General features: G+C 44.1%; 2 protein-coding genes across 2 annotated transcripts in view; one reads left to right on the top strand and one right to left on the bottom strand.

Annotated features, from left to right (window-relative positions):
* The window catches only part of Spon1 (spondin 1), a 280,392-nt gene extending 273,522 nt beyond the window's left edge, over window positions 1-6,870 (top strand). Inside the window, exons 15-16 of the mRNA XM_021166919.3 lie at window positions 1,856-2,119; window positions 5,304-6,870. Of these exons, the coding sequence (XP_021022578.1) occupies window positions 1,856-2,119; window positions 5,304-5,467 (428 nt within the window). The 3' untranslated portion in view covers window positions 5,468-6,870. The remainder of the gene's footprint in view (window positions 1-1,855; window positions 2,120-5,303) is intronic.
* Window positions 6,871-12,624: 5,754 nt separating this feature from the next.
* The window catches only part of Rras2 (RAS related 2), a 69,502-nt gene continuing 55,225 nt past the window's right edge, over window positions 12,625-26,901 (bottom strand). The window contains exons 2-6 of the mRNA XM_021166965.2: window positions 26,570-26,657; window positions 25,149-25,251; window positions 24,782-24,890; window positions 16,352-16,470; window positions 12,625-14,095 (exon numbers count right to left, since the gene is read on the bottom strand). Coding sequence (XP_021022624.1) covers window positions 14,008-14,095; window positions 16,352-16,470; window positions 24,782-24,890; window positions 25,149-25,251; window positions 26,570-26,657 — 507 coding nt within the window. The 3' untranslated portion in view covers window positions 12,625-14,007. The remainder of the gene's footprint in view (window positions 14,096-16,351; window positions 16,471-24,781; window positions 24,891-25,148; window positions 25,252-26,569; window positions 26,658-26,901) is intronic.

Here is a 26,901-nt window from a genome sequence, read left to right as displayed (position 1 = left end):
AGTGAGACTAACTTGCCAGAGAGTGGAGTTTGGATCTGTGTTGGCAGGAAGTCTTCAATCTTGTCGTCTGCAAAACACATAAAGTGACTGTGAGGTCTGAATGGGAGACTGATTAAGTGTGAAGCACAAGTCAGTCATCCCCAGTCCTTCCCCCCCCCCCCGCCCCCTACCTGCCGGCTTGCCTTACCCATTAACTTTCTGAATCTTTCAGTTCTTTTTTTTTTTAATTTTTCAATTGAAGATAGATTTTTTCATTTTTTATTAAATATTTTATTTACATTTCAAATTTTATCCCCTTTCCTCATTTCCCCTCCCCCTGCTCACTAACCCACCTACTCCTGCTTCCCTGTCCTGGCATTCTCCTACACTGGGACATCAAGCCTTCACAAGGCCCAGGGCCTCTCCTCTCACGGATGTCCCACAAGGCCATCCTCTGCTACATATTCAGCTGAAGCCTTGAATCCCTCCTGGTGTACTCTTTGGTTGTGGTTTAGGCCCTGGGGCTCTAGGGGTACTGCTTGGTTCATATTGTTTGAACCTTTCAGTTCTATCCCAGCACCATGTGATCGGTGTACTTACCCTTATCTGAGGCTGCCCATTAAGTGAGTGACACCAACAGACCAGTAAGGAAAAAAGAAGAGAAGGAAAGAAAAGCCCAGGTTCTCAAAAACACAGTGGCCCAATCTCCCTCTGAAATCTGTGTAGTCAACTACCAATACTGCTTCTCCCTGTTCCTCGGTTTTCAGGTCTGTGTAGCAGCAAAACTTTCTAAATTACTCTGAGGACTAAAATCAGCTACTGGCACCAAGTGTAAGCAGGTGCAGGCCTAGCCAATGAACAGTAGCCTCCAGCTTTTACTAACTGTAGTTAGCTCACAATTACCTCTATGACTGGACTCTAGAGCTTTTAACAAATGGTGACAAGTCACCAATTCAAATAAATCTTTATATCCATAGTCGATTATAGGAGATCAGGAAATGAGCATCTGCAGGGCACTGCTGGAAGCAAACTGCTCATTTAAGCCCTGTAGCCTAATTCAAAAGCTGCCATTATCCCCTTTTGGCAGACACACTCCCTCCGGGAGAGAGGCTGGAAAATGCTTAAGAGTGAGACTGGTCCAGGCTTTACAGGAACAGCGGAGTGTGGAATCATTTGCCTCCTTGGACACACCCTGAAAAATCAGACCACAATGCTGTTTCCCCCTACATTGTGAGGTGCTGGCTTTGTAAGAATTTCCTCTATCTTTTACTATGAGAAGCCATAAAACACCTCCCGCTCTTGATCCTTTGTGGCACTTCCTATCTCAGGCTCCTGTGTGCTTTACACTGACCGTCATATGCAGGATGCAGACGAGGTGCAGAGTAAGAAAAGCTGCAAAGGTTTGGGAAAGTCCTAGGTGTGGGGCCTGTAGGGGACCACCTGCTATCTTGTTCTCTCCAAAAGCTACGAAGTAGGGGGCCATTCTCTGAAGACCACACTACAGCTTCCCTGAGGAAATCTAGGGTCACTGAGGCTGGGGATGGGGGCAGGAGGCTGGTCAGTCAGTGCCACTAGCTGATATGACTACTCCAGGAAGACACAAGGCAGGCCATGGTGCTATGAGAACACCTTCTAAGTTGCCCGTCACCTTCTCAAGTCATACAGGAGTCAGAACGGGAAGAGTGTAGGAAGACTGCCACCAATCTTGCCCCTACTGCTTACAATGTGGTCTAGATAACGCCACTGCTGCTGAAGAGCAGTTTCTCCTGGAAAATGGCTTATTGCTCTTGGCTGCCTGGTTGAGATGGTCAAAAGTGTATACTGGACTATTTTGTTTCAGACATAGATATACTCACACCTGTCTGTATCTTGCCAGCCATTGACTGTGAACTCAGCGAGTGGTCCCAGTGGTCTGAATGTAACAAGTCATGTGGGAAAGGTCACATGATTCGAACCCGGACAATCCAAACGGAACCTCAGTTTGGGGGTGTACCCTGCCCAGAGACTGTGCAACGCAAGAAGTGCCGCACCCGGAAATGCCTTCGCAGCCCATCAGTCCAGAAGCTGCGCTGGAGGGAGGCCCGAGAGAGCAGGAGGAGTGAGCAGCTGAGAGAAGAGTCGGATGGAGAGCAGTTCCCAGGTACTGTTTCCCGCGGGCCTGTGCTGGCCTCCAGGACACGGGACAGCTCTGGGCTGAAGAGAGAGGCACTTGAATTATTCAGCCGAAGTTTTAATTCCTAAATACTAAGAAAGCATAACTTATACGGAAGAAATTGGGTTAATGTTTGTAGCAAAAAAAAAATATATATTGGATATGATAATTGGCTGTCAAAATCCGTTTTCAAGCAAAAAGCCTCTAGAAATTGTACAGTTCTTTCTTCTCATTTGCAAAACACCTTGCTCACAATCAGCTGTGACTAACCAACCCCATTTGCTTTTGCAGAAAAGGGAAATACAATGCACAGATGTGTTGGGAGGAGCCTGGTTGGTAGGGAAATTTTCATGAAGCCTCAGATTAAATCATCCCGTTAAAGGGAGGGCTGAGACAAGACCACTCTGACCTGGTGGCTTCCTGGTTTAATGTTAACCACAAAGCTTAGCATTTAGATTTTTATTCCTTCAAACTAATATGGACTCAGGTTGCCACATAAGCAGTTAGCACTCCAACAGAATAATAATGAACCAAGAGCAAAGGAAGCCAGAGAATGGGCACAGTACCAACTGGGGTTCCAGGAGATGCCAGAGAATGGGTACAGTATGAACTGGGGTTCCAGGAGATACCAGAGAATGGGTACAGTATGAACTGGGGTTCCAGGAGATGCCAGAGAATGGGCACAGTACCAACTGGAGTTCCAGGAGATGCCAGAGAATGGGTACAGTATGAACTAGGGTTCCGGGAGATGCCAGAGCAGAGAAAGCCAGACTGTGTCTTAGGGAGCTGTTAGGAGCTCACCAGGAATCACAGCTGCCGAGGCAGAGACACCACAGGATGCACTAAGTAACAGGAGGGGTGCAGATATGGAAGGATACAAGGAGAGAATTGGGTGTAAAAGTCAGTGGCCAATGGTAGAGGAGTTGGGTCTGAGTCTGTGCTTTTGAGAGTAGCTTAACAGACCCAAATTAGGTAATTTAGAGAAGACAAAGACAGAAGCTGGTTTTGTTTATATCTGGGGGACAATTATGTGTCCCCCTTCTCTAGAATAACTTGAAAAGTTATAGGAACCCCCCCCCCCAAAAAAAAGCCAGGCAGATGTCTCAGTAGATGAAGCCTAAACATGCCGGATTTCAGGCTCTGGAACCCACATGCTGGAAGAGAACCAGCTCCGCAAAATGGCTCTCTGACCAACATAAACACATACTGTAACAGGCCCTCATGCACAAATAAATAAGAGATATAAAACCATCATCCCGGAACTGGAGAGATGGCTCAGTGGTTAAAAGCACTTGCTGCTCTTCCAGAAGACCCAGGTTCAATTCCCGGCACCCACATGGTAGCTCACTCCTGTTTGTAAAGATCTGACACCCTCATGCAGACATACATGTCAATTCACAATAAACAAACAAACAGGAAAACATAACTTAAAAAAAATCACCATCTGTGGGCTAGAGAGATGATTTCAAAGGACCCATGTAGAACACCCAGCATGCACATGATGGCTCACAACATTCTGTAACTCAAATCCTAGGGGATTTGATGCCCTCTGGCCTTGACAGGCAAAACACCACATATCCACACCCACACCCACGACAAAGAAATTTTTAAAATAATAATCCTTACATGGAATGGCACTGGGGAATGAGCTGGTGCAGTGATTGGCAGGCCAACAGAATGAGTTAAGATCATCCAATGCTTATTGCACCATTAAGTGTTCTTGGGATTCCCAGGGTGCAAAAAAGGGCAGCCATATAAAAGTGAAAGTCTCTTAAGATAGTCCATTTAAGGGCTGGAGAAATGGCTCAGTGGTTAAGAGCTGGCTGCTCATCCTGAGTTCAAGTCCCAGCAACCACATGGTGGCTCACAACCATCTGTAATGGGATCCAATGCCCTCTTCTGGTGTGTCTGAAGACAGCTACAGTGTACTCACATACATAAAATAAATAAATCTAAAAAAGAAAAGAAAAAGACAGTCCATCTGGCTGGCATGCCTTTAACCCCAAGCACTCAGGAGGCAGAGGCCAGCCTAGTCTACAGAGCTAGTTCTAGGACAGCCAAGGATACACACACACACACACACACACACACACACACACACACACACACACAAACCTGTATAAGGAAAACAAAACAAACAAAAAGACAGCTCATTCTCTGGCATAGAGATGGACTACGTTGACAGATCCTTTCCTTAGGGAGTATGGCAGGCAGGCAGGTGGGCAGGCAGGCGGGCAGGCAGGCGGGCAGGCAGGCGGGCAGGCAGGAGGGCAGGCAGGCAGGCGGGCGGGCAGGCGGGCAGGCAGGCAGGCAGGTGAGCAGGCAGGCAGGCAGGCAGGCAGGCAGGCATCAGTTAAAGGCTATGTGCTCAGCAGTTTCTCAGGAAACTCTGCTGCTGCAGTGTGGTAAACAGGTATCTAATAATAGTCACGAGCATCTGTGTTCAAAGGAGAGATATATGGAAAGCTATGACAAGTGCAAACAGGAGGCTGCATCTGTGGAGTCAGAGGAGGTTCGTTTGAGGAAGGCATGTCCATGTTTCATAGGAAAAGAATTGCTCATTTTACTTACCATTGGGTGGGCTAATAACTCAGGCAGGGAGGCTAATGAAGTAGCTCAGGGACCACCCTATGGCTGGTCCCTGCTTACAAGTCAGTGCTTTAAACAAACCTGTATTAGCGTGAGCCTGCTGCTCAGAGGCAAGCTGGCCTGGATTCACTCTTCTGAGGTGTAGCTGTGTTGGACTCAAGTCTCATTTGTGCAGCCACAATCAAGTAGGGGTGGCACAGCACCCCAGCCTCACCTGCTTTCCTGGGGCCTCTTTCCACGAGGTCTCTCCAGTGAGGTCACCCAATCTTGCTCTCACACCTAGCAGTAGCTTTGCAGGCATGGTGTCTGCTCACATCCCATTTGCCAAACCAAGCCAAGCTTCAAAGGGGCAGGGAAACAGACTCTGCCCTTAGACAGGCAAAGATCCAGTGCACTAACAGCCACAGCTTTTGCAAACCATCACATATGAGCTAACAGCCCCTAATGAGGACAGCAGGCACTAATGAATTCAACCACTCCTTACACAGAGGAGTGGTGAAGGGCAAGACAACTCATTGGACAGTCCTGCTGGAAGTCGCTGCTCATATTCTGCTGGCCTAACCAGTCGCTCTCTTACTTTCAGGCTGTCGAATGCGCCCGTGGACAGCCTGGTCAGAATGCACCAAACTGTGCGGAGGTGGGATCCAAGAGCGCTACATGACTGTGAAGAAGAGGTTCAAAAGCTCCCAGTTTACCAGCTGCAAAGACAAGAAGGAGATCAGAGCGTGCAACGTGCACCCTTGTTAGTGGGGGGTTCAACTCCCCACGGCCGCATTCCAGATTCTAGTCACCAATGGTTGGGTGGATTTTTGCTTGTGTAAGATGATTTCAATTGTATCCACTAGGTTTTTTTTCTTTCTTTCTTTTTTTTTTTTTTTTTTAACGGTGTGGTTTGCCCAATAGTCTTATGGATGCCAAGGGACAGCCTGTCCGAATACTTCTTGGTGAGTGCAGGCCAAGTGGGGCATCCTTGTCCTCAGGTGGCCCTCTTCCTACACTGAGTAAGTAGTGTTGGTTCACCTTGTGTCCCTCTGGAACATCCCCCTGGTCAAGCAGGGTGAAGACCCTGGCCACATCCACAAGGAGAAGCAACCATGTTCTCGGGTGCCAGGTTGCAGCATGCAGGAGACACAGCCATCAAATGCAGAGGACAGATTCTCCTCTCATCTGTGGCCTGCTCACTCTTACAGAAACCTGTTTACCCATCTCTTTTTTTTATTTAGCACAACTCTAGGTATCTTGGTAAGTCTCCAGGGTCATGGGTTCTTCAGTGCCCTGAAGGAGAAGCTCTAAGGTGGGGTGGCGTTTGTTACAAACCTCCTGATACTGCTTTGCTGACACCACCAGGGTAGCAGGTGATGATGGCTACTTTATTTGTGAGCCATGATTTCCGTTGAGTTTTGATTGTTGGTGCCATAACTATCCGAGGATGCCGGACGGACGCACTAACCTTTTCTCAGCAGATCCTTCTCTGAGCCAATGCAGACAGTCTCCTGGACACTGGTTCCAAAGCCAACCTACAATCTTCCTACACATATGCAGACCTTTTAGGTTCCCCCATCTTCCTTAGAATAAAACATTTTAGCTCTGAGAACTACCTGATAAGTCGGCCAGAGAGCCACCAAGTCAATCCTCAACAAAAATACTATCTCCCCTACTTAAAAGTTTTTTAAAGTCGTGATGTTTTATAGTTAGAGGAGAGAGAGACAAACTATTCCCATGACTAAGATACAAACCTACAAGTAAGGGTTATTCAGTCATGCCTGTGCCTGACTTCTGGACCAGGGCCCTGGTTCTCATGGACAGTCCAGAGGAAAGTCGGGGGTTCCCACTGATTTCCAAGCTATCAGCAGCACACTAAACCCAGGAGTCTAAGAACCAACAGTCAAGAGTAAGAGGATGTTTATCTCAGCTGTGAGCTCATTAGCAGGTTTTACTCATGCATCTGTTAAAACTACCACCACATCCTTTTGCAAGTCTGTTTATTACCGCTTCATCCAAATACATACTGTGGGCAAGATGCACACAGTGCTATGAATACAGTACTTTTAAGAATCTGCATTAAACATACCAGAATATGTCCAGCCACATCTATGTACAACCCCTGAATATGTATTTTCCTTAACACACGAGAGCCTGTTCAATTAAAAAAAAAAAAGAAAATCTCGCTGGGTCTGTCTTTGTTTTTAGGATAATTAAGTGGTGGGAGAGTTGGGTCTTTTTCCAGTTGCTACCTAGTTCATTTGCAGGAAAAGATGGCGCTTCTGTTACCTCTAGGTGGGCCGCTGGCATCACATCCCTCAGCTGCCTGGATTATTTCCAATGCTATTTTTAGATTAACGAATTGCTTTCTCCTTCAAAGGAGTATAAAACAAAGAAATGAGAGGCTTGAATTTTCACCTCCCCCAAAATGTTCTGCTAAAGGATCTGCCCTGCCTGCTTCTGCAACATCCTCCTAGTGGTCTTGTCAACTTATTCTCAAACCATGAAAATCTAAGTTCCTTCAGATGGTGGCAGGCTTCGCTAGCAGCTTGGGTTTTCACCCGGTCCCACTTGGGTATAATTTTAACCTTGGTTTTGGAGACTTTTTTAAAAGCCAGAAAACTGACTAAAGAGAACAAGAAACATGCTTTCGTCATGAACTATATTGCTCTGTTTGTAATGGGGAGATTGTGAATGTCAAATCTTTCCTGCCAAAAGCCTTGAGTTAGGTGGTTGTCACTTTTCTGGCTAGCCAATCATTTTGGAAATAAAAATTTTTCTTACTATGAATGAACTCTGATTGGACTTCCACTCTGGCGAGTAACCACTTGCCACGTAAAGAAAACTAGAGCCAGGCGTGGTAGTGTGCACTCAATCAAAGAACATTTTAATTGTATATATATTTTACACCAATCCCAAACCAGTTGTAATCTGGTCAAACCCACATTGTAAGATGTTTCCCAATCAGATATTGAGTCAATTTCCTATCACCATGCCAATGTGTTTTATCAGAGGGTAACCTACTGAAGCCACTGAGCCACCTGGGCTCCTTTCCCGCTGAAGTGAAAAGGTTAAAAGACCCCGTGCTGGGCTTTCTTTGCAAGGTTTGCCTGCAAGAGCCTTAGGTCTGCCTGCAAGCAGTAGAACTGGCACACTTTCTTTGATGCCTTCTGCACTCTGGAAACCCGTCTATTGTATCAATACATAAACATTCTCTCTGTCAAATTACCGCTGTGCTCTGTTTTCATTAAGCCTCCATGTTTTAGACAATAACAAGTTAAAAACAAAATTTTGGATCACACATGGTGGAAGCTATATTCCCAGCACTAGAGAAACTGTCCTAAGCCAGCAAAGGTTGTTAAAGTCAGAGAACTCTAAGAGCTACATTTTTGACAGTCTGACCTGGAGTTTTCAAAGCCCGGCTTTAGAAAATTCTGTTACATGGAGTTAATCTATGAAGAAGTAAAATATTTATACCCTAAAAAAATGCATACTATTATTCAAACAAGACTAAGCCATAAATGTTTAATTCCTACTTAAACCTCCGAATCAAGGAAGCCAGCCATTTCCACCATGTTGCTATTTGGCAAGGTCGATTTCAATATCCCCATTCTTCTTGTTCATACTGCCCAAAGTAGACAGAATGGAAATAAATTCCCTTTGAAAAATGATTGAAATGCGGTAACGAATTATAAATAGCAGCTACATGTTAATTAGCATGGGGCTAATTCTCCGATTTAGATCCTGTGGAAAAATGAAAGCAAAACATCCATATTAAAATGTCATATTTAAATGACGGTGCCTGTTTTCGAACCCCCATGGGCTCAGAGGTGATGTACGTATGCGATGCATGTATCCAGAGACAGAAGGGCAAGGACAGTCATGGTGGGGCCCAGGGAATCTGGGTTGGCGCCTGAGCAGCTGTGACAGCCGGCCCGGGTGGGTCCTGCTGTTCTGGTGTCAGGACTGACCTCTGAGCCTTCCCCCTCACCTTCACAGTTTACCCAGTTCTCACGCAGAGAGTGGGTTTCCCAGCAGCCAGCTCTACTCCACCTGCCCTCTAAGTGTACACCTTTGTACTGAATCTGACGAGAGCTGCATTTTGGTCATCTGTAACTGAAAATGTCTCGACAAATAAAATTTGCATACATAATTTTTAACAGTTATCATCAGAGCGCAATGCTATCTCGGGCTGTTTTCACTTAACAGGCATGGTGTCTTCACATAAGATGGCATTCATTAACATCTCACGGTGCTCAAAATACCCCCGCTCCAGCATACTGATTAGTAACAGGCTCATGTTTTAAGTCATTTCATGCTTAGACAATTTTCTTTTACCAAGAGTAATTTGTAAGTATTAAGAGCAGAGTGGGGGCTGGTGAGATGGCTCTGTGGGTAAGGGCACTCGCTGCCAAGCCTGATGACCTGACTATGGTCCCCAGGATCCATACGGCGGGAGAGGACCAATGCACAGAAGCAAGCTGTCCTCTGACCTACACATCCTCATGAGTGAGCCTAACCCGGAATAACCAGCCTAGCTCGGACGTCAGAAGGGTCACCAGGAAACACTTGACTTCCTGCTGATTGTGTGGGACCTGCCCTTCAGTCAGTCATATCCACAGAGAGACCTTTATAGTAACTTGACGCTGCAGTGACATCTAATAGGACAATGACATTCCTAGTTCATTTTCTTTTCCTTGCACTTAGCAAAAATATGTCAGTCCACAACACTGGGGGCTAAGAAGTTTTAAAATGAGCTTAAGCAGCTTGGAGAAGCACTGAACAACCATTCTCAGCCACAGAGAATCTGCCCTCACCCCCCCCCCTCCAGGGCCCTGCTATGTAAACCATGGTGGCCCTGATATCACTTGTGATATCTATCACGATTCTTCTGCCCCAGCCTCCTTAGTGAATAAATTCCAGGCCTGCTCCACCCTATACAGCCAAACTATAGACTTCTCTCTTCTAGCCAATCATCCCAATTTAACAACTAATTCTAGGTTTGCTTTGCTACCTACTTGGACTGACCACTGAGCACCGACTTGTTCTCACTGTTCTTAAAGCTTAACTCCCTAAAGCAAAACATCTGTCACCCAGCTTTGTGCCAAAGAACTTTCCCCAAACAGCCCACCCCACACTCACTGCCTCCATTTCCTTATCTGCCAACCACACTGCAGCTCCTACCTAGTGTCCACAATCAAACAAACCTACAGAAGGCCGATTGCTGCTGCCCCTTGCTCGCCACAAAGCTTCTTACCATCCCAAGGCCTAAGGTCCCTTAAAATACAGGCTCTTGGGACCAGGAAGATGGTTCCACAGGTAAAATCTCTAGCTTTACAAGCCTGAAGAACTAATCTGAACCTCAGAGGTCAATCTCTGGAACCCATATAAAAAGCCAGCTGTAGTAATGCACATCTGGAATCCGCAGCCTATGTAATGCACATCTGGAATCCACAGCCTATGTAATGCACATCTGGAATCCGCAGCCTATGTAATGCACATCTGGAATCCGCAGCCTATGTAATGCACATCTGGAATCCACAGCCTATGTAATGCACATCTGGAATCCACAGCCTATGTAATGCACATCTGGAATCCACAGCCTATGTAATGCACATCTGGAATCCCCAGCCTATGTAATGCACATCTGGAATCCACAGCCTATGTAATGCACATCTGGAATCCGCAGCCTATGTAATGCACATCTGGAATCCGAAGCCTATGTAATGCACATCTGGAATCCCCAGCCTATGTAATGCACATCTGGAATCCACAGCCTATGTAATGCACATCTGGAATCCGCAGCCTATGTAATGCACATCTGGAATCCGCAGCATGCCTATGGTGGGAAGGGAAGTGGAGGTAGGAGAATGGCCCAGAAGCTCTGGGGCCAGCTATCCTTAAACACACAGTGCAGAGACAGAAATGAGACCCTGCTGTGCCAATCAGAAACAGAACTACGGTGGGCGGGTACTATTCATGATCCTAATGCCCCAGCAGTTACTCAGGAGGTTGAAGCAGGAGGATAACTTGAACCCAGGTGAACAAGGCCAGCCTGGATAAGACCAGGTCCTGCCTCAAAAAAGGAAGGTGTGAGAGAGACTAAATATATGGTTCGTGGACAGTGAACACAGACTGAGTCTTAAAGCTGCCCTAGCTTTCAGCCTAAAGCAATATTCCTGGTTATAGAGGAAGGCCTGGGAGATCCCAGGCAGGACACAAATGTTTCCTTGAACTGAAATCAAGGAACCAGAGCTCAAGGAACCTTTGAAGCAGCTTGAAGTTGCTGTAAAATATTCTAGAATGTTTCAAAAGGACTGGGGGGGGGGGGGGGGATGGCGGGAAAGAGGGGACCCCAACGTACGCACAGGGTAAAGAGTCTTTACCAAATATTAAGTATATGTTTGGATCAACTGGACTTTGGTTGGGAGATGAACCATGAGCTGTGGCAAGCTTACTTCTCAAGGGCTGGAGACTGTCTGCATCCCAGAAGCCATGCTGGAAAGTGCTGACCAGTCAGTCACCCAGGGCGTTCAATAGTGGACTAATCTATTCCTAGAAGAAAAGCTACTTCAGACTGCATTTAGTTCTGGATCAAATTGAACAGCACATATACAGACTGGTTACCAGAACAAAGCCAAACGCCTTCAGATGAAAAACCTATGTCCAGACACCCAACAACATAAAATATTAAATTTCTATCATCCAAGCAAAATTTAAATATATACAGAGTCAGAATCATAACTAAATAAAAACCACACAACAGAAACAAACACAAACTACAGAGATGTGGGGTCAAAAAACACCTTGCCATTCTAGATGTACAAGTGAGAAGTTAAGGTGTGACCCAGCATCAGGGCTCTCTGGGAAAGAGTGAGAAGGGCTGGGTAAGAGGCATGCATAAACTTAATAAGGAGTGAAACTGGAGATGTATACACACACAAGAAGGAGAAGGGTGCTTCCAGCACATGGGAGGACTGCTGGAAACTCAAGGTATACACGGTGAAATCTAGGCCAGCCAGAACTGACCATAACTCAAGAGATGGAGAGAAGGAAGAAAGAAGGAAGGGAAGAGAAGGATGAGGAGGGGACTGGAGGGGAGGATCAAAAACAGGCAGGAGTGGGAGATACAACTTACAACCCCAACACTCAAACTCAAACAGAAAACTCTTGGGTTCAAGGTCTGATTGAAGCACACAGTAAGTTTCAAATCAACCTGGGCTACTTAGTGAGAACTTATAAAAACAAAATAAAAACCCTAGAAAACAAAACACAGTCTGAAATAACCCACTGGACAGGATTAACAGGAGACAAAAAAAGTGCAGAAGCAAGCTCACAGAAGTTGAAAATGTAGCCATGAAAATATACAGTGTGAAGTTCAGAGTGGAAAAAGGAGAAAAAATCTGAGGGAACCCCCAGGAACCTGGATATTAGCGGCTAGCCCCTGGTATCTAAAGGCACAGGTGACAAACAGGAACCCCTCCCACAAGGATATACAATGGTTCTTGAGAGGCATCAGAGCCAAAGATAAATCCACTAGCTTCCCAGGCAGTAATTTTACCAGAAACTTAAAAACAAGAATTCTACATTAATGTAAACATTTTTGAAACACAATAAAATTAAGTGATTTTGTTTGTATTTAAATAAATACATGGCCTTCTTTGCCAAAGACATTTTAGGATTCATCCTCTGGGGGTCTATGTGAATAAATTCACCTCCCTCTCTCCCCTACACCTGGGGCTTCTCTGTTAAGAACACTTGAGGAAAAAAAGTTAAAACCCACTGACCTCAAGAAAGCAACAGAACAGTAAGATCACCTGCAGAACTCCCTGAGACACGGTGCAGAAAGGGCACAGGCTACTCCAGCCAGGTCTACATCCCTCACCAAAGCCCTGGCACAAAAAAGGAGCCATCAAGCGTCGTCTGGTGACAACAGATCAACTTTAATTCTAGCACCTGAAGCTATACAAGGGTCCACTTTATAAACTTCGTGGGGCTGTTGTACACATTCAATAAAGTGACCACTGTGCAATACCACTGAGTCTCAAAATCAGGAGCGCACTTTGAATTGCTTAAACACAATCCACAGAGTTAAAAAACAAAGTCAGAAGCCATCCACAGTTACACTAATAGTCAAGTAGAGGTTTTACACGTAATACTTGATATAACAGTCAATATCTAGCGGGGACACTGAACGTGACTTCACAGTCTCGTCCTGTTGCATTCTGTTGGGAAGGTTTTCTGATTATTGGCCACCAGTGGATGTAAAAAGGACCAAGCCAGCAAGCAAAAGCCATGGTCTCTTTGTCAGTTAACAGTGAACAGTGAGACTTAAATACTCATCTTTACATATACACAAGGTATGCTGTGGAAGCATCCCGCTTACAAACATATAAAAATACTCGTTAACTAGTTTGATAAGAAAATAACGTATAAAAGTATATAGCAAAAACATTAATCATCTCTGACTTTGGAAAGATCAATTCCATATTTTATATTACATCAAACAAAAACAGCTTTAGCTTGTGTGGGTTTTCTTTTTTAATCCCTTAACCAGGAATACTTGAGAAGGAAGACAGACAGGAACCATCCACTCTTACCCTTATCACGGCTGTGAAAAGATACCAAGGTCACCAAAACACCCAAGTGCAGAACCAGTCCAAACATTTGGCCACAGAGAATATTGTCATCTTGAAGGAAGCATGATAACAAAGGCTTAATCAGCAGTTTTTAATCCATAAATACAACAGGCATTTTGGTATTTTGGCCACTGGAAAAACAAAAGCCGTAGCATCAGGAAAGGTCTGAGATGTCTCACTTGTGTTGATTCCATTCAGTGTATTTAAGGTTAATGAAAGTTGACAACCAAAGTTTTAAAGATAGGCAAAAATTCACATTTAAAAAAACAAAAACAAAAAAAACCTTCCCTATATTTCTATTTAGAGTAACAGTAGGCAACATGATTCCAGAAGTTAAAAATTACTTCCCAACCTATGACTTCAGCTTAGCAAACAGCTCAGGCTCCAAACTTGGTTTACCTCTATTAAAAGCCCTTGAAGACTGCATCTGTGTGTGTAGACATGTGTTTTAAAGGAATCAGATAATGTCTGAAGCAGCCTTAGTGTTTCCTTTACACAAGTCTGGGTAAGACCGTTACATTAGCTTCACATAATGGATTTGCCAGCTTCTTGGTGTAAGGCTAACACGGTGATCATCGATCTAAGGCTACAAAGGTACCGGATGATGTAAACGGTAGCAGAGATGAGGGCTTCCCTGGCAGTTGTTAGCTAAACCTCAACGGACTCTTAGAAAATGACACAATGGCAGCCTTTCTTGTCTTTTTCTTTCCTGGTTGGTTCTGGTGAAGGAGGGCATTCTTGCTCTTGAAATTTCCTGTAAGACAGAGAAATCCGAATAGCATCACCACTAGTAATCTCCCAATACAGATGCAGGTTCCTTCTGGACAGGCTGCACTGAAATGCACTCACTTCTCAGTGTTCCACTAGAACAGTGGTTCTTAACCGTGCTAGTTCTGCAACCCTTTACACAATGGTTCTCAACAGGTGGGTCATGACATCTTTGTGGGGGGATGGGGGTTGTCACATATCACACATCCTGTATATCAGATATTAACATTACAATTCCTAACAGTAGCAGAATTACACTTATAAAGTAGCAACAAAATAATTTTATGGTTGGGGGTCACCATAACATAAGGAACTGTATTAAAGGGTCACAGCATTAGGAAGGTTGAGAAGCACGTATTTAACACAGCTCCTCGTGTCGTGATGGCCCCAAACATACAATTACTTCATAACTGTTATCTTGCTACTGCTATGACTCATAAACATAAACATCTGTGTTTTCTGATGGTCTTAGACGATCACTGTGAAAGGGTCATTTGACCCCTAGAGGGGTTGCACCCCACTGGCTGAGAACTGCTACACCAGGGGATGAGAGCAAATCCTCGGAAGGAAAAGAAACTACAAGTCCTCAGAGGAGCAGGGGGAAGCTCAGGGTGGGTGGGTGGTCTGCCGAGCATGTGTGAGGCCCTCACAAGAATGAAGAGATGTGCAAATTGCTTTCCTGGTCAAGCCTGAATCAATGCCTCTATAGTCTCTTCCTAAGTTGAAATTCCTGGACTGAAAGATTTGCTTAGCAATAAGCATGCATCATCAGGGACAATGGAAAACTACCTCTTACAGATGCACATAATTACCCCTCTTCTCTGCCACTTAAACAAACAAACAAACAAAAAATCAATACTAGACAAGTTAGTTGGTTCTGACTCTTTAGTTTTTACATGGGAATAATAAAAACCTACCCCTTCACAACTGTCATGAGGGCTTAAGATTCCGTGGTGTTTAAAAATAAAGTTTTCAGCTGGGCGTGGTGGCGCACGCCTTTAATCCCAGCACTCGGGAGGCAGAGGCAGGCGGATTTCTGAGTTCGAGGCCAGCCTGGTCTACAAAGTGAGTGCCAGGACAGCCAGGGCTACACAGAAAAACCCTGTCTCGAAAAACCAAAAAAAAAATAAATAAATAAAAATAAAGTTTTCACACCTAGCTGATTGACAGGTGAGAATCTGGGATTCTTGAGAGTCAAAGGGAAATTAAGGTAATAATTATTTTCACAAAGAAACTGCCTCATAGGTTAATCATTGAAACGGAAATGGGGTGGGGGAAGGCTGGGAAGCAAAGCCCCCCGCCCCCAGGTCAACACTGTTAAGTTACAGTTCAATGGTACCCAGCCCATTCTCTCTACTTAACCACCGTCACTGCCGGTCCATCTACATCAAGAATGCTTCCATCCTGCAGAGCTGAAACTCATCAAAAACTAAACCTTACAGCCTCTTTCTTCCCCTCTCAGGAGACACACAATGAACCAGGGCCCACTCAATATGCCCATCAAGGCTATCTAACTAGCAGGGAGAGCCAGGAGATGGGAAGAGTGGGGAACAGAGCCACAGGAAACCACAGTCTAGTCATGAGCAGCTTATCCTGTGCTACATGCACAGCAGACCTTACCTGCCACCTCAAGCTGCTTACTGTACACGAGGAGAACTCCTAGGCCACCGGCCAAAACACCTTTATAGACTGAGTGTTGCGTCTGTGTCTTAGTGGGGCAAACACCCGAGACATGATGGAGTCTCTGCTGCTTGGCTTGCTCTGAGCCTGGCAGGGATTTGGTAGGAACTAGGAATTTAAGATTTGGATGGGTTCAAGTCCCACAGCTTAACAGGCATAGAGACTGAACAAGTTATTTCAGTTGTCTGTACCGTTTCTCACCTGAAAGGGAGAGTAAAGAAAGCATCCAGCTTTCTGGGTTGTCGTAAGAATCCAACGTACTAACTTGGAAAGAATGTCACTCAGTATCTGACAGGGACTTGATTAGTGGCTGTCATCACTACCGTCAAAGCATTTACTATTTTCAAATTCCTTACATGTACTTTCCTCTTCAACTTCAGATAAATGAGATTTTTTATGGGTTGGAAATGCCTAGAATACACCATGTATTTAACTGAAATGTAACCCACAATGTGGACCAGCCCCTACTTCAATCACTCCTCCTTACAATTCCCTCTTTCTCACTACACAAGCTGCACGGTCATCTATTAAAACACACACACGTAGCACATGTTCTGCTTACCTTATAACCCGGACAAGTTCGTGGAAAGCTTGATCTACATTCATCCTGATCTTTGCCGATGCCTCCATATATGTGACCTTGAGCTGCCTTGCTAACTGCTGCCCTTCTTCCTGTGTTACCTGAAACGGACAGCAGCAGTTGTGTTTAAGGCACAGTATTAGCAACCCCATTGGACCACATCTAAGCCTGGCTACAGACATATGTTGCTACTGCGCCACCCGGAGTCCAGGCTGACTTATTGTAAGGAATAGACAGATGCCACAGTGCCACACACTATGAAGCCCACCTCTGCACAGCTCAGAAGACTGCACCTATAATACCAACAGAGTTGGCCTGCAATGTCCACGGGCTCAGCCAACTGTAAGTCAAAAACACTTGGGCTGAGCTAGATGTGTTAGTGGAAGGAACATCAGGAATCCAGAGCCATCCTTGGCTACATAGCAAATTAAGAATACCAGAGACTCTGTCCCCAAAATAAAATAAATCCAACCCCTGGGCTGAACGGTAACTAGAGTGAGCATATTCATCTTTAACCTGGCCATTATCCCTAAACAATACAGAACGAGTGTTTACATAGCATTTATGCCACATTAGATATTATAAGAAATACAGATTTTTTTTTCCAAATATACAGGAGAATAAGCAAAGGTTATATACAAATTCCCTGCTTCCATTTAAAAGGGATTTTTATATATCTAAAGATTCTGGTGTCTATGGGGGGTCCTGGAACCAGCCCCTATTGCTATCAAAGGACATCCTCTAATGCTCAAGGTTTAGTCTGCAGATGACACCAGAAACATTAGACGTGATGGTAAAGGAAAAGAAAACAGAAAGTGCTGAAACTGTGCCTATCAAGGGGTCGGGGAGAGCCTGCCTGAGGCAGTGATCTAAGAACTAAATAGAGTCTCTAGCTAAGTGTCAGCAGAGTAAGAAAATAGCCATGGCCGAAAAAAGGGGGGGGGGGGAGGGGGATACTGGTGGGAGACGACCTTAAGAGCAATCAGCTTGGCTAGCTCAGGCCATAGGCTTCTCAGGCCACAGGACCTCCTTGCTGTCCTGGCCAGTACCTGGTACACAGGAAGCATCAGGATGTGGGGAGGGGTGGCAAGTAGGAGTGCTAAACAGAACCACGGCTATGGAAGACAGACAGACAGAGAGTGGGGAAGGAAAGAAGCAAGCAAGCAAGGATAAAAAGGCAAGGCAAACGCCATTAATTACCACTAACCCATTGTATTTTAAACACAAATAATCCCAAAAGCTGTACTTCCCTAAAGTTATTATGCAGTATTTGTTTATATTTGCATAAGCCCCAGAGCTTTAAGTTGAGGTTTCCTGGTGCACACATCTCACTGCTGTCTTCAGAGTCAACGCTGGAGAAAAGTTGTAAAGTCAGACATGAAGAGTACTCGAGACCCACTTCCCCTCCCAAATATCACAGCTTCCTGTTCTCTCTTCAGCCACTAAAGCCTGTTCACAGTAAGAATGCAGTCATAACTGGTATATAACTCAAACTCTGGCACATCCTGAAGTTATCTGAGTTTCTGGACACTCAGGAGCCTTTCCCACACTGCTTTGCACATTCCTCTCTGGCTGCTCTGTGGCCTCTGTGCTGGCCAGCAGCACCCACCCTCCACACAAGCAGTGGCGGGCAGTGAGAGCGTGCTCCTGGGGTCAAGGCACTCACTCTGCCTCCTACGGTTCAGTTGTCAGCTGTAGGATTTTATTAAAAACTGTCCTTTATCTAATTAACAAAATTTTCAACCATCCTTCTTATAAAGAGAATTATTGAAAACAAATGTAAGATGTTATCAAATGTTTTTTCTCTCTCTCTATTGAGATAATGGTGTGATTTTTCGTTTTGGTGTGTTGACATGATAAATTATGATGGTTTGTTTCCATTCCTGAAATAAACTCTTCTGGGCACATTGCCTACTGTTAAAATTTGATTTACTAACATTTCATTAAGAATTTTTACATGTATGCTCGGCAGAGAGAATGGACTGTGATTTTTTTTTTTCCTATCTGTCTGATTTTGGTTTCAGAGTAATCCTGGCTTCATACAACAAGCAAGAAAGAGTTCTCACATCTTCAATATTCATGAAAAGTTTGATACCAGGACTATTCCTTCCTTAAAAGTTTAGGATAGGCCACCAGTGAGTCCATCTGGCTTGATGTTTTCTTTGTTGAGGCAAGTGTGACAAAGGCTACTAACAGACACCCTCTATCTGGCTAATCCACTGCATCTTGAGTAGCTTTGGTGGCCTGCACCTTTCCGGGAAGGTGACCACTGTATTTACTTTACTGAATTTGTTGTGTCAAGTTCTTTATAGCATTTCCTAATGCTTTACACACATACTGACTTGTCATCCCTTCCTTCTTTTTCAATGGGACTCAAACCTAGAGCTTCACAGGCATTCGTTAAGTTCATGTCTGGTTGGTAGGTAGGTAGCTAGACAGATGCAGACAGACAGACACACACACACACAGACATGATCTCTTTATGGCTGGAGGCTTGCCAGTTTGGTGTACCTTACAAAAGCCATTTGGGTTTTTATTTATTCCTATAGTTTTTATACTCCTCTTTTCTTTGTGGACAATGGGCCTTGCCCACACCAAGTACACATTCTACCACTGGCCCAGTTTCTCTGCCTCTCTTCCCTCCTAACTATGGTCTAATCTGTTGTTTTTCTTGTCTAATATACCTAGTGACACAGCATCTCTTATAGCAGCCCACAAATCTTGACACTCTGTGTTTAAGTGAAACCTCATTTAAACTTCTTTGTAATCCTTTAATTTTTTTTCCTTTAAGTGTTAGAAATATGCTTGGGAGTTTGGAGATGTCCTCATATGTTATTAATGTCCGTAACAATGCCACTGTCACCAGCATGTGTTATCTGAGGGGATGCTTCCTTCAGATTTGTTGAGGCTTGTTTCACGAGCCATTCTTTGACCTGATGCAGACTCTGTGCTGTTGGTGGAAAGAATGTTCATCAGGGGTCAGTTGGACAAGCTGCTCGGTGGTCCTACGTAAGTAAGCTGTCTACACATCACTTTTTCTTTCTACTTCTCTAGGAAAGTCTTTAAGTCTTACTTCAGGACTTTTGAAGCTGTTTTGAGGCATATGAATGGCTAGGACCAGTAAGTCCTCTTGGTGAGTTAGTCTCTGTGACTGTGAAACAGCTTTCTTTACCCTGGTAATGCACTGGTTCTAAGATAGACTTCACAGCTATCTCTCTGGCCACTTTATCTTCACTGTTGCCAGCACGGGGTACCTTAGCCCATCCTTCTATCTTAACTAGGCGCTGTCTTTAAGCTGCAGGGCCTTGCTTCTTCATTCAGTCTGACACCATTTGCCTTTCCAGTGAGAGCCTGAAGACCTGCTCTCTTCCACTCTTTGTCCTGTGCACACCCCTCTCCTGCCTTTTAGGTTAAGAATGACTTTATCTTGCCTTTTCATTCCCCCATTGGCTGATTCACTTCATGTCTGCTAGGCTACCTCAGTGGCTTCATAGTCTACTTTTTAACTGCACATATTCGATGAAGTCAAACCGGTTTGCACACAGCCTGAGGCCCAGACAGTGCCTGCTCTGTCTTCCTGCTCTTCTCTGGTGTTACTAGCTTTTACTTCACATTATTTTATTTTTGCTTCAAACATTCCATTATACTTGAAAGAGGTTTAAATAACGTCATTTATATTTGCCCACGTAACTGCCAGGTCCTGTGTTCCTCGTTCCTCTGTGTTGACTCAGACTCCCATTGGGGTCTTTATCTCTCAGCTGAGGACCTCTCTGCATATTCCTGATTATCCAGGTCCACTGGTGCTGAACGCTTACACTTCTTACGTCTTTTACTTGACTTCATTTTTAAAGCAAGTATCTGCTCGGCACTGGTTTCTAGACACCAGGATTTTGCTGTCAGTGTGTACGTTATGTCATCTTCTGGCTCACATCATTTCCAGTGAGAAACAATATGGATGTCACCTGTATGAGATACTGTACACACTGCTGTATCAGGTACTGCAGACACTGCTGGGATAAAAACCCCTAACACACGAATCTTAATTAGCTCAACACAAACAATAGTTAAACAATTATAAGACTGGTCATAATAAAACTCTTAATGATCTACATTAACAAAAAATCTGAGAAGTAGTTAAGGAAACACAAAACTGCTTCAGAGTACAGTCCATTAGGGTAGGAAAGTCATAGGGGCAGGAGCTGGTCACATGACTCCACAATCAGGAAGCAGAGACTGATGAATGCCTCTGTTCAGCTCATTTTTCTCATTTTTAGGAAATCCAGGTCCCCAGCCCATGGAATGATGCCACCCACAATCACCTTTCAGTTAACTCAGTTAGTTAATCCCTCTCAGAAATGCTCAGGGGCTAACCTAATGTAGATAAACCCTCACAGGCACAGCCCACGGTTACCCTAATCCACGTAGTCCCTCGTGACATCCCCAGAGGCCTGTCTCCTCCTGTCAAACTGACAGCCAATATTAACTCTGCACCACCCTGAAGTCTGCCCCTCTGCATGCAGTTTTGTGTTTCCTTAACTACTTCTCAGATTTTTTGTTAATGTAGATCATGAAGAGTTTTATTATGACCAGTCTTATAATTGTCTAACTATTGTTTGTGTTGAGGGTTTGCTGAGCATCATGGATGTGTTCAGTGCAGTTTCCACCAAACTTGGAACTCTGCGGCCAGTATACTTCTACGGTCATTAGCATCTGGTGCAATTATCATCTCATTAGCTTGGACTTCTGGAGGCTTGACTTGGATCTCTGTGTACAGCCCACATCACTTCTACCTCACGCAGACAGTGTTTCTGTAGCCTCATATTGTTGGAAGACAGTGGACATCTGTTCAGTGTCTCTCTACTGAGTCCAGTGTTTCTCTAACTCCTGGGTTTCGTGACTGGTCTTCATAACAGGAGCTGTGCTTTGGTCTTCATTTACGTGATCTTTTTCTGAGTACATACATGGGATTTAAAGCCCCATTCCCCAAACCCTGCAACCATTCACTGCTGTAAGGCCCAAGGCTACTTCATGTGGTCCATGCCCTGCTGCAGCTCAACAGAGGAGCGCACAGGCCCCACAGTATTGGCACAGCAACAGTTATATGATGTTTTAGTTTTCCTTCAAAATAACATGCCTGCCCTAAGACTATGAGGTTGAAAGACATACCAGATTCTTCAATCAAGTAAGAGTAAGTTAGAAAGTAGGCTTCATAGGACAACTTGTGAAGAAAGAAAGGTTTCTATACTGAGAAAACCAGTTATGGCAGATCCCTTCCTACCAAAAGAAAAAACTTCATGTAGTCACAGATTCTCTCTCTTCCTACAATATTCTCCATTTCCTGTCTAAAGTAGGAGTGTGTGTGTGTGTGTGTGTGTGTGTGTGTGTGTGTACATGTAGAGACCAAAGGTCTCAGTTGACTGTCCTCCTCCACCACTCTTCTCCTTATTTTATGGCACATGGTCTCTCACCAAGTCAGTTTCAGCTGCTTGCTTTGTTCTCTACAGTGCACACCTGAGCTTGCCAGCAGATACATAATTTAGGTCTGTGCACACACTTTGGGGGAAAGATCAATTCAGAAAAGCTTACTCCAAGCTAGTGACTCACACTTTTAGGTGACAGAAATGTGACTGATCACCTAGGTCGTTTCTCATACTCCTGGTTTTTATTTCACTGAGAGTCCATCACATTTTTACTGACAAGTACTTTTTATAATCCCGTGACATATAAACAGGCAAGTGTTACAATATGTTGAATACCTGCAGACAGATGGAAACCACATGCTTCATACTGGCAATCTTTAGTATATAGATAACTTTAAAATAACTCACACAGGGCCAGCAAGATGGCTCAGCAGGTAAAGGTGCTTGCTGTGCCAGCCTTAGGATTGCAGATCAATCCCTGGAACCCATGTAAGGTAGAGGAGAGAAACAGCTTCCAAAAGCTGTCTCCTGATCGCCACAAGGATGCTGTAGCATGTGAGCCAACACACATTACACACAATAATAATAATAATAACAACAACAACAATTTTAAAAACACATGAAGACCACATCCGTGGCTAATAATGAGATCTGTTGCTTCCAGGGGGTCTGTCTCCCCTCAACTGCTCCCACCTGCTCCAGAGACATCCACACATCCCATGGTTCTCTTCCATTCTTTCAGTGGAATTTCCACCACATTTGAGAAAGAACTTGTTTCTACAATGTGGGGCAGGCAGCAGCGAGGGGTGGGCAGAAGTGAGTACGAGGTGGGGAGCAGAGCCCTTCTCTGCATGTGGCTTTGTGACCCTCTCACCCCCCAGCAGAGCAAGTCCTAGAACACACAAAGAAGAGCAACAGAGAGGCCCCCTGGGCAGCAGATAATAGATGTAATTATGTTCATATGCGAAGACATGGAGACAACAAATACCCAATTGTACACTTTGCACTGGTGGCTATAGAGATTCTTTCTCAGCCATGCAACTTTGTAATAATTCAAATCAGAAAGAGGCCTAACAGGAACATTTATTCTCCACTAATAGCATCAAGACACTTTCTGAGTTTTAGCGTGAGACCAAGTATGTCCTGCCTGTAGTCTACATGCTACAGGCCTCTCAGATCAGCCACCAACACAGTCCAGTGCATCTGTAGATGACAGCTGCACATAGAAATGCCAACAAGCTGAACACCACTGACCATCATGTGTAGGCTAATCATCCCCTCATGTCTGAAATCCAGTATGCTTGCAAAATAGTTTACAGGGGCTGGGAAGATGGATCAGTGGCTCAGAGCACTTGCTGTTCCTTCATAGGACGAAATTACTTCCCAGTACCCACATCAGGCGGCTCACACCCATCTCCAGCCCCTGAGGACCCAATGCCTTCACTCATGTGCACACATCCACATGCAGCCACACTCATACATAGTCAAAAATAATAAAAATCCTAAAATCTGTTGGACAAATACAGCTACATATCAACTCATTTTCCTGATGTCTATACTTAGCCAACAGAATCTTAAGACTATTAACAGCGGCTGGTAACACGGCTCAGCAGGTAAAGGCGCTTGCCACGTAAATCTGGTAACCTGAGCTGACCCCAGGTAAAAGTGGAGGGAGTGAACTGACCCCAAAGTCGTCCTCTGACCTTCACACACACACTCTGGCTTGAACACACAGACTCTAATGCACACATACACACACATGCACACACTCTCTATGTACAAACATAATCACTGAAAACAACAACAACAATAGCAAAGCAAAAAGAATCTGTTAACATGAGATTACATGAAAACAAGAGAAAACGCTAGCAAGAGAGACAATGTCAATGCTAGGTTCTAGATGTGGGACAGAGACTCTAAGAAAACACAAGAGGAGCTCCCCAGCAGTAAGGGTTGCACTAACTTCCAGCTGGTTCCGTTCTGAAAAGAGATAGTAGACAATACACAACAAAACCGTTTCAAAGGAACTAATACTAACTGTCACTAGCATTAAAGCTGGCCAATGTAGAGCAAAGAAAATTCAGTCATTAATTAAACTGAAGAAAAATCCAAAACCAGGTACGGTGGTGCATTCCCATAATCCCGGAAGGCTAAGGCCGGGGGATTTCCCTTTGAGATCAACCTGGGCTACAAACTCCAGGTAGGGGGAATAGTTCTACTTACACACACACACACACACACACACACACACACACACTGCAACCATTCTTTAATTAAAGGTAATTGTGGGTCAGCAGTGAATAAATTAGGCATGTGTAAGTCTTTAGATTATATAATGTGACCTAAGCATGGTGGCTTAGGCCTGTGATGTCATCACTTGGGAGGCTGAGACAAAGAATCAAAACTAGCCTGGGCCACACAGGAAGACCATACCTCAAAACAATAGAAAGGGAAGTGGAGAGGAAGACATAATGAAATGAAAATTCTTCATAGGAGTTTGACAAATTAAATCATGGTTATAAAATGAATGGTTTGCATGCGTGCTCGCTCTCTCTCTCTCTCTCTCTCTCTCTCTTGACTTAAAGAAGAAAGCTAATTAAATTTTCTTCAAAAAACAGAGATGGGGAAGGGGAGGGGAAGGAAGGGGGGAAGAGGGCAAAAAATTATCTTAACTTATAGGTTTTAGCTGTTATCCAAGAAATCACAGGAGCCTGGCACTAATACAGACACACACAGACTTTATATAGAGAGCTTTCTGGGATTCTGTGTAAAAATAATGAAAACCTAATTCCCCCCCAAACTTTCTTCACACTTCACACATGCCATTCTGTGCGACCTAGTGTGCCAGACTCAGCAGCGAGCTTGAGCTGGTGCTGTGCCGCACCGCATGTGCGTGCGCGCCACACACGAGTTTCTTGGGCGCGGGTCCTCCACTCTTTCATCAAGTGTTTCTTTACACAGCTTCCCGAGCACAGAACTGCCTCCTCCTCACCTGTCTCTGATGGTCCAGGTCAGCTTTATTGCCAATTAAAATCATGGGAAACTCATCACGGTCCTTTACTCTGAGAATCTGTCTTTGAAACTTATAGATTTCTTCAAAACTAAAAAACAAAATAGATACATTATGCTAAGAAACTAAAGGTAGTGAGTTTTATATTGTTTATTACTGTATTGCCATTTTTCTACTATTAAAAAAATGAAAATCTTAGTTCCATAAAATAGCACTGCTAACTCGAGTTTTTATTAGCAATATTATATTGATTCCATACAATAGTTGGTTTCTATATGACAATTTCACACGTGCATACGATGATTTTTCTTTTTGATCATATTGTCCCCGACACATCAACTGCACCAACCTGCCTCTATCCGTGACTGAGAAGACCAACAGGAAGCCCTCGCCTGTCCTCATGTATTGCTCTCTCATGGCTCCAAACTCCTCTTGTCCGGCTGTATCCAAAACTAAAGAAAAACAACAAAGCAAATGGTGTAGTTGTGCATTATAAATCACCTCTCACAAGGGCAGCCCCCACCAGGTCCTCAACAGAGCCTCCTATTTGATGTGAGAGGCAATGCATTCCTGTCTTAATATTTCATTCCTAGCACCAGAGGCAGACATAATCTTCTAATGGCAGACAGTTTCAGAGTTTATCTTCATCGCACAGATTGATTTTGTAGCTAGAATATATTAGCATACCAATTACAAGGTTAAAAATATCAAACACATCCAAGCAGATGGAACCAAATCAACTCTAAAATCACTTGGTTATTTATCTTCTCCATGTACAGATCTCAGAAAAGATGTCTGTAAGTTCAATCAAGAAACTGGGACTGGGGCTGGAGAGAGATGGCTCAGTGATCAGGGGCACTGGCTGCTCTTCCAGAGGACCCAGGTTCTGTTCCAACACCTACATAGGTCTTAACTGCTTATTACTCCAGTTCTGGGGGATCTGAAACCCTCTTGGTTTCCTTGGCATATGGTACACATACATACATACATACATACATACATACATACATGCAGAACATCCATGCACAGAAAAATAAAACTTAAAAACAACTATGTCTTATCTCTGTGTGTCTGTGTCCGTCTGTCTACCTGTGTATGTTTGTCTCTTTGCACATGTGTCTGTCTCTATGTCTCTGTGTGTTTGTATATGTCTATGTCTCTTTGTCTGTGTGTGCCTCTCTGTCTTGGTGTGTATGTGTGTCTGTCTGTCTCTGTGTGTATACATCTCTGTGTTTCTCTCTAATACATTAGCTCAGCCACTAATGTATTTCTTGATCTTCCTGCTAGTTAAAATGACAGGGTTTTCTTTAGTGGGGAGAGACTGTTACTGTTAAAGTCTCTAAGCTATAAATTCCCCCATTAAGTGGCTATGGCCACTTCCCCTACTTTAACATTTGCCAAATGACATGAATTGCTAAGACCCGATGTTTCTTCCAACTGCCCCAATAAACACACTTCAAGAAGTTACCGCAACAAGGTCAGTTTCGCCAGAACTTTCCATCTGCTGAAGAATATCTGAATTGTCCAATACCCAGACACACCTACCAGACCGATGACAGTGAATAAGTGGCCAGGGCTAGCTCGGAGGGAGAGACCTTGCCAAGCATGTGCAAGGCCTGATGTTTGAACCCCAGAGTTAATAAAAGGCTTATATTAAGATTATCTAATAGTTCAGTTGTACTACTTAACCTGAGGAACATCGAATGCAACACTTGAAAGCCAGAGCATTTTAGAAATAAGGTGTGAGCGAGCTATCAGGGGTTTACTTACTGTCCAGCCGGGCAGCTCGGTCATCGATCACACATTGCTTTGTGTATGAGTCTTCAATGGTTGGATCATAGTCTGTCACAAAATAGGACTGGTAAAACAAACAGAAAAAAAAGCCCCATTTAAAATTCCATATCACGTGCCTTCCTACCTAACACTATCAGTTTTATTGAATTCTCATTTTCAAGAAATAATATATTTTAGTTGTATTAGGTTATCATAAAGATTTTATTTTTAATTATGTGTACATGCAAACCTGTGCATATTAAGTGTGGGTATGCACAGAGACCAGAAGAGGGCATCGGATCTCCTGGAGCTTGAGTTCCAGGCAGTTC

The sequence above is a fragment of the Mus caroli genome, unplaced genomic scaffold, assembly GCF_978045245.1.
Source record: "Mus caroli unplaced genomic scaffold, Mus_caroli_1 scaffold_8, whole genome shotgun sequence".
In the NCBI taxonomy this organism is placed as follows: Eukaryota; Metazoa; Chordata; class Mammalia; order Rodentia; family Muridae; genus Mus; species Mus caroli.
Note: the sequence above shows the minus strand (reverse complement) of the source record. Positions and strands in the feature narration are given on the sequence as shown.